Source organism: Anopheles darlingi, chromosome 3 (genome assembly GCF_943734745.1).
Source record: "Anopheles darlingi chromosome 3, idAnoDarlMG_H_01, whole genome shotgun sequence".
Taxonomy (NCBI): Eukaryota; Metazoa; Arthropoda; class Insecta; order Diptera; family Culicidae; genus Anopheles; species Anopheles darlingi.
The window spans coordinates 15,568,967-15,581,082 of NC_064875.1; the positions used below are offsets into that span (position 1 = coordinate 15,568,967).

The 12,116-nt window shown below is 46.2% G+C and overlaps 1 protein-coding gene across 1 annotated transcript; it reads right to left on the bottom strand.

The window, feature by feature from the left end:
• Positions 1–10,684: 10,684 nt before the first annotated feature.
• On the bottom strand, positions 10,685–11,318 carry LOC125953326 (general odorant-binding protein 56d-like). Its single transcript, XM_049682809.1, has 3 exons — positions 11,250–11,318; positions 11,030–11,167; positions 10,685–10,945 (listed from the first exon to the last, which is right to left on the bottom strand). The coding sequence occupies exons 1-3, from the start codon at positions 11,316–11,318 to the stop codon at positions 10,685–10,687; spliced, it is 468 nt and encodes a 155-aa protein (XP_049538766.1).
• Between the last annotated feature and the right edge of the window lie 798 nt (positions 11,319–12,116).

Below are 12,116 nucleotides of genomic sequence, written 5' to 3' on the forward strand. Positions count from 1 at the left end.
GCGGACCTTGCGGACTGTACGGTCTTCCTGGATAGCTGCAAACCGGCAGCTGCATCCAATCCAACATCAAAACTGTAACTCGAGATCGACATCGAGCCTTCGAACAGTTCAGAAGCAGCCACTTCCTCTCTGCATCACACTACTGTATCAGTAGTACCAGAGCCTTCATTTTCCTCCGCTTGTTTTATCGCACGAATGCGCCTTCGTGGGTCCCAAGCAGGCTGCTCCATCGTAAGCTATTTATATTGAGTAGCCAACAGGATGCCTTTGGTGGATGCCGTTTAACGGATCAGATGCCCGGGAATTTATCGTTGGGAGGGCTTCTTTCAAGAAAGATGCACAACTTTTATGCAGAGATGGAAATTGGAAAAGTGAAATCCATAAAGGAGGACCTTTGCCAGGCTCAATCATTCTCAATCTAATCAAAATACCTTAAAGTAGAGTAAAGTTTTGGTCTATGAAACCTGTTGTTTATGTTATGGGATGCACAAAGTACGTAATAGGCAATCCGAAAAAGATAGTTACAGTGTTTAAAATGGAAAACGAGATTAAACTGCAGCTTATGCCATATACAGCATTATGGCAAACGACAATCCCAATTATATAACATACTCATAATGGGCTTGGACCATGTAATAGTAGCATTGCATCTGCGAATGCCAACAGATTAGACAATTCGAAGAACCTCCTTGAAGGCATGCTTCGTATCAGACATTAAACGTTCGTAAAGTGCATAAAATGAACGCATGAGCTCAAGGGAAAACATTTGCAGAACCAACTATGCGCGTTTATGAAGGCAAATCCGGAGATCACACACTTCTCCGAACCGGATAGACTGTTTCCTTAGTTCACAATAAACTACCAACAGTGGGGTGCCGATTTAATAGAAAGAATAACTCCTTGCACGTGCCATGGGGCTGTGAATCCTACTGGATCGCCTGCAATGTTGATAATCGTACGTATGCACACCCTCCCGAGGGTCTAAAAAGGTCGTTTGTTAGTTTCCCTCAATATCAGCACCATCGCCGTTCAATTGCTTTACATTTTGTTTTCAAAATCCAAGCAACCCCCCTTTCCACTGAGTCGTTTTTCTGTCCAAACATGGCCGCTCATCCAAGCAAACTATTCCATCACCTTCCTGTACCTTGGGCGTCAGACTCCTGTACCTTCCATTTTACAACGAACGCAATAACTTTAGCAAAACACATCCAACCCGTTTGGTAGGATACCGAGAATGCGTAAAGTGCTGCTGCTGCTGCCGGTGGCCACTGGAGAGCAGGGGGCATTAAGTGCTGGGTAAATCAAATATTGTAATGAATCCTTCCAGTCGGAGGTTCGGCGATAGCAAAACACGGAACCGGAAGTTAGGGGCGAGCAGCTCCAGCGCCAAAGGAAACTATTCCCTGTTTAGTTCACCGAGGGGATCTTAGGATGTTTGTTGTTTGCTGAAAAGTCAACATGATTAAAATTGAATTTATTAAAACCGGGAGCAATACTTTCTCCAAACAGGTTGGCCGGCTTGTCAAACACCGGGACGCTTGTTGCACGTTCTTGAGCAGCTTAAACTTCTTCTCACAGCAACACACACAATATTTAATAAAACAACCCGCTCCGATATTAACAATTTGTCTTCACGGCATGTCGACACACGACGTGCTTTTCTCGGTATCCGGCGTGTAGCTGGCGTGCAGAAGGATCGTGACCAACGGTAACGAGTCCGGTATGCAGCTTTTCAGCATATGCAGGTGAAATAAATTCCAGCCAAAAAATCATAAATATTTTGTCAAACAATACGGGCGCGCTATACGGATTGCTGGAGACTCTTTTTTTTCCTCCTCGAATCCTTCCTCTTCAGTCCAATTTCCTTTGGTCCTAAGTTCACGTTTCGCCGTCTGCCGTCTGCCTGGACGAAGACTTTCAATTTGCGCTCGTTATGGGCATACCATAAATATATACAACATTCGTATTCCTAACATTCGTTTGGTCGCGCTCGTATGTTGGCATGGTACTGGGCATACCAGCGACACACACACGCCACTGACAGTCAGCCACTCGGCAGGAGTGACGCTTGCCGGAACAGTTGCGCGCGAAATTTGAAAGCGTATCCTTCGGAGCTGGCCACGACGTTCCTTCACGTTCTTCGCGCTTCGCCAATCTCGGGAGATCCAGCGAACCATAAATCCGTTAGAATCCCTTCGCTACACGGCTCGAGCAGGCCGATTCAGACCGGAACTGGGCAATACGGTCGAGTCAACGAGGACGATGACGACGCCGAGCCATCGCCGAGCAACGTTTTCATAAAGCAGAAAACACTGATAAAGCCATTTGTTGCCCCCAACCATGGGCGAGTAGTTGTTGGCCGTGCAGAAGTGTCGACAGCATTTGCTTAATGTTTCAAAATTTACAACATGTCCTCTTGCTTCAACGGTGGGGGCAGCGATCCTTCTAGAGCTCTGCCACGGCAAGAAGTTGTTTGTAATGCGCTCTGGGAATTGAAATGCATCCCACAGTTCAACCTACACCGTGGGCTTCGGTACCTTATGCTACGGAGCAACTACCTTTTCTTCTCGTAAGGATGATTAAAAACAACTCGCTCTTCGGGCGTGAAATCGCTTGCAGCGCAAGTTTCTGCCAGCGTGCCGTACACGCAGATGTTTCAAATCGATCTTTCATCGTCCTTAGGGAAAGGTTTTTCCTCTCAGACGGAGTGCATGGCGTACGATGTCTCGGATCTCGCGCAGAATGACACTACATCTCATGTCATTTCTCATGCACCAGGAGCAAGGTGGAAGGTCGAATGCATATGATAGCAATGGAGCATTTGACATACATCACCCTTGTGCGATATCATAACCGTTCGTCATCCATTATGAAAATTGATGTCACTATTGCGATGCTACGATGCTGGGGAAATGAAATATGAAATCGAGTTTCTGCACTAACCAGCATGTTTTCAGGAGGTTATTGAAATGTTTTAATATAACCATTTTTTTATCCCCTTGAAGCAAATCCTACTTTTTGCGTAAAGAGAGATTCTCTTTTCAACGTCATGATGTCACAATGACTGCTTGCCTAGCGGTGGCCAATTTTTGCCAACCAATTTACGTCCTTGCGTAACGAAACAGCCAGTCACCATTCTGTGTCATTTGTTTCTTTTGCTTTACATATAAATCTCAGCCATTGCGCCATTAGCCAGCGCTAGCGCGTTCGCTTCAAATGATCCTTTAATGCCCAGCGCGCTCCAGTGTTGGCAAATAAATCATCGATGCTAATGAGAAACGTTTGTGTTTTATCTTCACGTTTCTTTTCCTGTTTGCTTTCAGTTTTTGGTTTATTTTTTGCACACTTTTGCGCCTTTCCGTTATCTTGCGGTGTTGCGCATAAAGAAACCTGCTACCGCTGTGCCACATTATGTATCATCAACCTCGCTGCCCACGCTGACGCAAACGAGAAGATAACAACAGTATACCTTATGTTCGCCTCATAAACCATAATGACCGCTGCACTAGATTGTGTTGTGTGTTGTGTGGCGCTCGCATTGCAGCGAATGTCGAAAATGTCTCACTCAAGCACACGCCGCAATCGAGTGTGAGAAATTGGACGAAATGTTTCATTCCGTTGGCTAAATCCATCCTCGAAGGACCGGGTACAAACTAGCTGGTAGCTGGTAAATTACAATTTAATGCACAATTCTCGTGCCACTAACGCGTCCCCTAATTGTAAGCATTATTTTATGTAATCTCTCTCCCTCTCTCTCTCTCGGCCTCTCGCTTTGATCGTTCAATCATAACGTACACAGTTCGTTGCTGTTCCTGCTTCTGTTCACTTTCGGCAGCTAACCCCCGGGTTTGCTGGCAAGCTCCAATTTGCGCTGGCGACAGCTCAATCAAAGCTCCTGCGCCCTGAGCCCACTAGTTTCGTCCCGTCGTACGTCAAACGTCACCAGCGCCGTGGCACTTAATCAACGTTCAATTAACCACTTCGCGGTGCTTCGCGCCTTTGTTCGCGCGTCCTTTTCTGCAGCAGCTTACAACCGAGGTACACGTAATTTTCACGAGCCTTTTCCTCCTCCGGGGGTTTCAGTGGGTTAGGCTAATCGAAACACAAAGTTTTCACCGCTTCCGGGGTGGAGCTTTGGTGGAAAACTTAGCGAAAGTATGAGTGGTGCGAGGGGGCAACCTGGTAAAAGACGGAACGTACCTGTGGACCCGGGGTTTCATGTTGCTCGTGTGCTGTATTTACAGGAAGCAAGTCCTGGTCGGTTTGCCTGTGAACGGTGATTGCATATCATTGATTCGGTAGCGATTGAACTATGGGCTAGAGATTTGCTGCATTATACTGAAATCGCGACTGAGAATAATGAATGTGGAAGAGTATAAATTATAAAAATAGTAATGTGAACTGTGTTTAGCAGCCAAGACGTCCTTTTTATGCTGATATTGAGTAATTAAAATGCCGAATTCTAAATAAATACAAAATGGCGTCATGGTTATAAATTGCCAAGTCGTTTTCTTATAAACTCTACTCCTGTAGCTCATAATTCATAGTCTACGCATACATTTAAATTTATAAACTCATTCGTAATTCACTTCGGCGCGCCTCGTGCACATTGTGCCATCAACAAGTCGCTCGATGGTAAAGAGGTTCTCGAGCTAAATCCACCAACCGCAACCGTCAGAAACCCAAAAAGCATGAAATTTATTCACATTCACTTGATTAGCTGCCTGCAGCTTCAGCAGCAGCAGCAGCAACAGTAGCTCCATACCAATGCCGAACGGAATGATGATTGAAACGCAAACGAAACGCCGAGAAAGTGCTTCTGCTTCCCCCGACACAGCCCTTCGGCCTGCCTTCGTTAAACAAACGATACGGCGACCGGCGAGCCGGTTTCGAGAAAGAAATCCTTTCGCCCTACCATTATCGGAACAAACGGTAGTACCCAAGAGTAGCAGTAGCCACGGGGGCCAATGGGGAGATTAATATTCAGCAAATAGCACGCTTAAATTAAATTATTGTTATTGAAAGTGTATTTGGTGAGGTTATCTGCGAGGCCGATCGACTTCGATGCCTGAATGTGTTCCCATGACCAAAAGCTGTAAGCGAAACGAAACGAAACGAAACGAAACGCAACGAAAGCATAATGCTGACGCAGGACGATAGCATAAAAATATTATCGTTCCGCACGGGCAGCTCACGGGACACCCCGGATGGATCGGATTTCTTCTTAAGAAATTCGAAGAATCAGTTCGAACCCCGATGGTGGCGCCGCCATCACAATCGTCCATTGCATTTGCCATCGCACTTTGCTCGCACCTCTCATCATCATCCATGCTTGGGCGGTGGTGAGATAATTGAAAAAATTGGTCTCCACACACACACACACACACACGTGGTCCAGCATTCCAAACAGAAGAATCCCGATTCCGCAGAGCTGCAAGTACAACGCAAGTATAACACGAGTTGGTTTGGTCGGTCAAACTTGCACCACTTGCAACAGTTCAAACACACTTTCTCGGTATCATAGACACACTTACACACACAGATTTGGCCACCTAGCTGGCCGGAATGGCGACAGATTAGGCGTTAAATAAGAATTCCGCCTCCAACGCTCTTCTTCGTGATCAACTTTTGTAATAACTTTTCAACAAACTTCTCGTTTCTTTTTTTTCCTTCGCTCTTCGTTCGCTTCGTTCATGCTCACCACAGAGTCCATAAATTTCGCTTCGCGACGTGGCGCTTTCAGCACTGTTGCCGGTCTCGGAACCGGACCAGGCATACCATACTACCTACCAGCTATCGTGAGCATTCTGAGTAAATATTAAAACAGACTCCCGCTGGCCTGGACGCACGCTTCCATTCCGGTCACGTAAGATTTTTCCATTACCGATAGAACGTCGAAAGAGGGAAACAGAGAGAGAAAGATGGTCTGTCGACGGCCGTCGGGACCACACAACCAGGCCAGGAATCCTCGCAAGGAGTATCTGGGGCGACACACGCCACAGACCGGGCTGCATCATCGAGATGCTGACTGCGTTCCGGAGGCTGCTGGGAGTGAAAAGCGGCTTTGCTCTAACAAACCCCCCACCCGGGCTGATAGAACGGGTTTTCTCGGAAAATGCGACGGTTGTGATTGCCAAGGATCGGTTGCGAATTGACAGATTCGTTTTTTTTTTTTTTTTGAGTGATCAACTTTAGTGAGTCCTGTGTTCCGCAATTTTTGTACTAATTGAGCAATGCTACCAATAATAATCTTTAATGATGACTTACTAAACTACTGACGAGAATCTGTTGTTCATTTTGTAAAGTGTTTTAATTAGTTACATTACGAATATTAAGCTTCACAAAGCATCATGAAACATCATATTTTCTGTGGAAAGTTATCATTGTGAGGAAGAAAAACAAGATACAACGCGTTGAACACGTTCCTGAATCTCTTGTTCATGCTCAAACTCATGTTACGAATAACAATTCACAATGCAATATTGAGCACTATAAGATATGGAATGTACATGTTTTCTTTACTAAAAAAAACTGACACAATGACATCACCTTCATCCCATCAACACCGACTTTATTCCATATTTGATTCCAACATCAACTATGATGCAACATCGATCCTCCCCGGGGCGGGGAGCTCGACATAAACGGTTCTTTGTATCATCGCACAACAATTGCTGACCGCGATGAACACGCAATACCCTCGGAACGTAATCCTCTCTTGTAGCAAGCATGAGCACGCAGTAACATATTCGGAAAAAGGCTCCTCGTGTCCGTGAAGCACAAAAAACGATTCGATAAACGTGCATCGGGATCAGTATTGCACACCGATGGCGAAGTGACGTTGGTTCGCTCTGGCCCTGCGTTTTTTTATGGCAACCATTTTTACGCTCCTCGGTAGCCTGAGAAGGATAATCGGGCAGGATTATAATAATAGCTTCCAGAGGGACAGCGACAAGCCGCTAACCGGGGGACGCTCAGCTGACCGAACGGAGTGTCCGATTGTGCCCGGAATACGTGAGTGAACGGCAGCGTAACCCGTTCACAACGCCCGGATGAAAGGCTGGCGAACTGTCCTGTGGAATGCAGTGACGAATGCTATCCGTTGGGTCGTGAGGCGAGTGTCTGGTGAGATGACGTGGCCATAAGGAGCGTAATGCGTATGCAATGGTTGATTCTCGTCGTATTTTTCACCCCCATCCCTTTGGATTCTGGAGTGTAAACGGGGCAGAAGGACCGGTCGCTTGGTGGGAATTCGAAATTCTTATGCGTGGTTCGTGCAAGTATGCACCGGCACTAGGGCAGCGCTGATATTTGTATTAAAAAGAAGACGGTAAAATTCCTTTCGGTTCTTCAATTTCGGTACTCGGTTTTTGAATTCGAAGGAAAATGTTGATAAAAATTAGTAGCAAAACTATTCCTTTCTGATTGCTTTTTCTCATTTCAACGCGTTGATTCTTTTATGGAATAAAATTGGAATGACAAACAGTAGCTAATAATATTTGCAAACATGTTTAATGCGAAAAAATGACGTCAAGCATAATCTAATCAATTTATATTGTTCATTTTAGAGCTATAGAAATTTGCGAAATGCCTGCACATGAAGACTCCTGCTTCGAATTGTAAATGTCTTTCGACAAAAATGGTATGTTAGAGAAGATTTCTTTATAATTTCCTCTCAACCTCAATTATCCAATTTGGTTGTACATCACAGTGCCAGACAATACACGAGAAAAGGAATTAAAACTTTGCACAACTATCATTTGGATACAATTTTAGTTTGAAACCGAATACTAGATGCTGAACAACGAAACATGCAACCGTAAGACGAGGCAAACATCGGAGCTTTCAGCATGAAAAATTCAATTTCTTATCCATCGCCGTCAGTGCCAAGAAACCCAAAATTGAATACCCGACATGGCCACGCAGTAACTCTGAGCAAGTCTTACATTTCCCTTCACTTCACCAACCCCCCGGGGGGGCCACTGCAGCCACGTCAATATGCCAGCAGCCGAATGCAGTAGCGTGCAGTTCGTGAAATTCAATAACAGTGCACCTCCAGTGGCAAGTGCCGCTCTAACGAGTCACTAAGCGGTCATACACACACGGACACAAGCATAGTGTACCTGCCACAGTGCACATTATCCAGCGACATTGGGGCCAAGGGACGGTGACGTATGTAAACGTCATGCTCCTGTTCAGTAAACAAAGCAAACGGGGAACCCCCGGGAGTTTTCACAAACTTTCAATGCACCATTTATGCCGCAAACATGTCATACGGAGTCGGTGGCAAGTTTGGTTATCCCGCCGGCCAAACTTTGAAGAATGTGTGAGTGAGAGAGAAGAGAGACAGAGGAAAAGAAACGTTTAGAGAAGAGGACATAACTTTGCACACACAGACAAAAAAAGCAAAATGGATGCTATAGCGTAAAGAGACACCATTCTACCGCCTCACGCGCGCCCAAAATGAATCTCCTGAGGCTGGCAGGCAGACAGCCGCTCCGCTGAAACTGTCGGAAGCATCGTGGCAAATGGAAAGCCGAAGAGGTGCGCAGCAGGGAAAACAATAATAACACCCAAAAGAGAAAAAAAACGGTTCTCAGTTCCCGTTCTCCAAACAAACGAGCCCCAAAAACGAGTCGCGCATCAAAACGCAACAGCAGCTCCTCGACGAACGGAACGCACACGTCCACCGATTGCGGAGAAGACCACCTCCCCCTCCCTTCACCCCCTTACCAGCCCTCCCTCGAGGCGTGCTCGGGGTCTACGGCAATAAAATTTGAATAAATTGCAGATGTTCATGGCGCTTCCTGTCATCGAGCTTTCCGCTTTTCATTTCAACTTTCATTTCCTGTCTGGCCGGAGGACGGGGCCCCTTCAGGGCCACTCTAGTCTGTGTTTTCCTGGGACGTTTTTTTTCTTCTTTCTTTCCTTCCATTTCATTTTCTAGACACCACCACCACCACCACCAATGGGCTTGTTTGTGTGATTTTTCCTTCATTTTCCGGGTTCAGGGTATTTGGGAGGTTTTGTGATGGGCGTTTTGTCCAGAGAGAGAGAGAACGGGATCGGTTTCGGTTTCTCCTACCTCTGGTTGCTTGCTGCTCCCCCCGCTCGCTGTAGCCCCAGGCTCCAATTTCCGGAAAAGCTGTTCGTTGTTACCGGAAACCGTGTTGCAGGTTTGCCATTCGTCTGGGAGTCGCCTGTAGGCACGAGACTTCCGGAAAAAGAAGGAGAGTGTGGGACCCTTTTTCACCTCCCGTGGATGAGTAAGACAGATTGCTATCAACAAAGCATTTCTATCTCTCTTTCGCCTTACCTCTCGATTTCGATTTCGAATGCCGGTTTGTAGCTTTGGTGAGATGACCCCGACATGCATAAGAATGCGCTCGTATGCAGCAGCAGCAGCAGCAGCACCTCTCGCAAGCCACTAGTCAGTTGGTTGTTTGTCTTTTCCGATCAAATTCTTTTCGTCCTGCTACCTACCTACGGGAGATGAGGATCAAACGAACCAGTGAAAACGGAGAGAGCATCAAAAACTGCACTGACACAACTCCCCGACGAGGAGTCGAAAAGAAGGGAAAACAATAGAGTCACGTTCCGGTAAACTTTTGGCTCCACAGAGCTACGACAGACGTTTTGGCACAGGTAACAGGTATGGGAAGGGCTGCTGTCAGTCTGCGACTTTCGTAAGACCTGCACCAAGCTGGACAGGTTCAGGATCAGGGAAGGTGTTTGGTTAGCTTCATCCACCCTCGAGCCAATTGCCATCCATTATTTGAGTCCGTGAGTGCCGAGTTCTTCTCTAGTGACAGTATTAGCATATGGCAGTCTGCCATTCCGGCATGCATCACGATCGCACCCTGCGCTTGCCTAGTTGGCGCTGGTTGTCATGCTGCATTCCGTCTCGTTGTTTGCGGAGTAAAACCTTTTTGGTTATTTTTTATCAATTTTCCTTTTTGACGCTGGCAGTAGGCTTTCGCCGTCGCGTTGGCACCGGCAAGTGCAAGGAAAATGTCGGTAAATTCGACAAATGGCATAAAATGGCACCGACATCGGTGACAGTTCGCTTAGCGCGTAGCGCCAATGAGGCGTACCTTCCGGTGACAGCTCCGGCCAACAATCCGGTCAACATTTCGGCAGTGACAGGTAACAAACACCCGGGCGATGGCGACTGAACGTTATTCTGTTTTTCCCCGAGAACGGCAGAATAAGATGAGTTTCCTGATTTCATCCTTCCATGAGATAGTTTTTAATATCTGCATGGTTTTGGTTGAGTGGATTTAGGTCAGGGAATTCGTGCACAGATTTCGAGTACCAGTAATATTGACGGGAATAAACGATGCCCTCGATCGATGCTCTTACAATTCGCTTTCATAGTAAGATGAATTGAGAAGAGAATATTGAACAAAAAGGAGACTATATAGAGCCATTATAAACATGATAAGTACCAAGCGCATTCTGGCCAGTTTACCATCCAGTTCAATCAAAACAAATCCTTCATCTGTAGTTGAGGATTCTTTGCCACAAGATCGGTGTTGAATAAAGTCCTAAGCAATAATAAACCGTTAGAATTTCGAAGGAAGAGATTTTTATCAACGTGATAACTATCTAATAGTTCGTTTTATTCCTATAAGGTATAATCTAACCAGTCTACTCTCCTCATACCTAAAACTTGCTTCTACGCTCACTGTTGCATATTCCGCCGACCGATTCCCTTCCGCAGCTGGAACATCTCCTTCGGTATCTTGTGGTTGCTGAAGAAACACTTGTACATCTGGTACGCGGTGTCGCACACATCATCGCCCTCGACGTTACACTTTTTGATCAGCTCGTTCACCTTGGCCGGTTCGATGCCACCCGCCAGCTTCTGACGGATCACGTCCTGCTGGATCTTACCATCCTCACCGATGAATCCGGCCTTATCGAAGAAACACTTCACGAAGCACTGTTGGTGGTGAGATGGGGACACAATACCATTTTTGGATTAAAACCGAATCCGAATTCTGTAAACTACCAAACCAAACCTTACCTTCGCCTTGATGGTGTCGATCGAAAAGTCACCACTCAGCACCCGGAACGCGTTCTTCGGTAGTACACCCGTCTCCTTCACACACTCCCTGGCATTCTGGTGTATACGCCGGATCTGGTCCGCTTCCAAACGGGCGGCCTAGTATACCCCCCACCGAACGTTATGCACAGATTACAATCACACAACGATTACATTAGTTTAACCTCTAACCTCAACTCACCTTCACGTAGCTCACGCTAATCAGCAGCAAACCGAGGGTTGCAATCAATTGCGTGCCACTGAACTTCATCGTGATGCAAAATGGATGATCTTTCGATGGCCTAAAGGGATGAGCAATGGAGGAGCACTGACACAACCTTTACCGACCGAGCCCTGTACAAGCTTTCACCTCCAGCAACGGTTGTGCCAATGATACTTATATGTCTAGACGACCGCGAGGCGAGGACTGGCCACGCGCCTCCCGGTGGCTACCTCGAGGTGGTTCACGATAAACACCTTCTGGTGCTGACTCACTTCGTTCTTGGCGTGGTTGCCCTTGCCTTGGGGTAAGACGCTAAGACGTAAAAACGAAAACAATTCGGCAAAAACATGAATGGCATCCGCGGTGTGTTTTGCGTTGCTTGGTTGTTGCGGTGACCATGAGACGCTAGCCTCTCAAGGTTAGCCCTTGGCGGTTTGCACTGGCATTCGGGTTCATTTCGGTTCATTCGCAAATCGTTGATGGTACAAAGTGTGAACATAATTTTGTTAAACGCTATACTCTATTAAACCGAATCATGTTTGATACGTTTTTTAATCAAGTGTTTGTATGTACAATCCTTTCCATAACTTATGGCTTTAGCCTTGTAAGAAGCCAGCTATCATTAGACAATTTTAACAACGACTGGAAACCGTTTGTCAAACCCTCATAATGATTCATCGTATGGAGTAAAATATCAAAACCAACATTATGTAACGTTATTTTTCTGAAATTTCCATCTTCCGGTTCTCCCATGAAGCACAAACACATATCGCCTGAGGCGCACAGGTCAGACAAAGTCCAACCGGTCAAAGCATGCCATGCAGTACCGGCAGGAGTGTATGTTGA

Excerpts from the sequence above, each read along its gene's own strand:
- LOC125953326 (XM_049682809.1), bottom strand. The coding sequence starts at position 11,318 with ATGAAGTTCAGTGGCACGCAATTGATTGCAACCCTCGGTTTGCTGCTG. Across the intron at positions 11,168-11,249 it reads TTAGCGTGAGCTACGTGAAG|GCCGCCCGTTTGGAAGCGGA; the intron begins GTGAGTTGAGGT and ends GGGGTATACTAG. Across the intron at positions 10,946-11,029 it reads TCGACACCATCAAGGCGAAG|TGCTTCGTGAAGTGTTTCTT; the intron begins GTAAGGTTTGGT and ends CACCACCAACAG.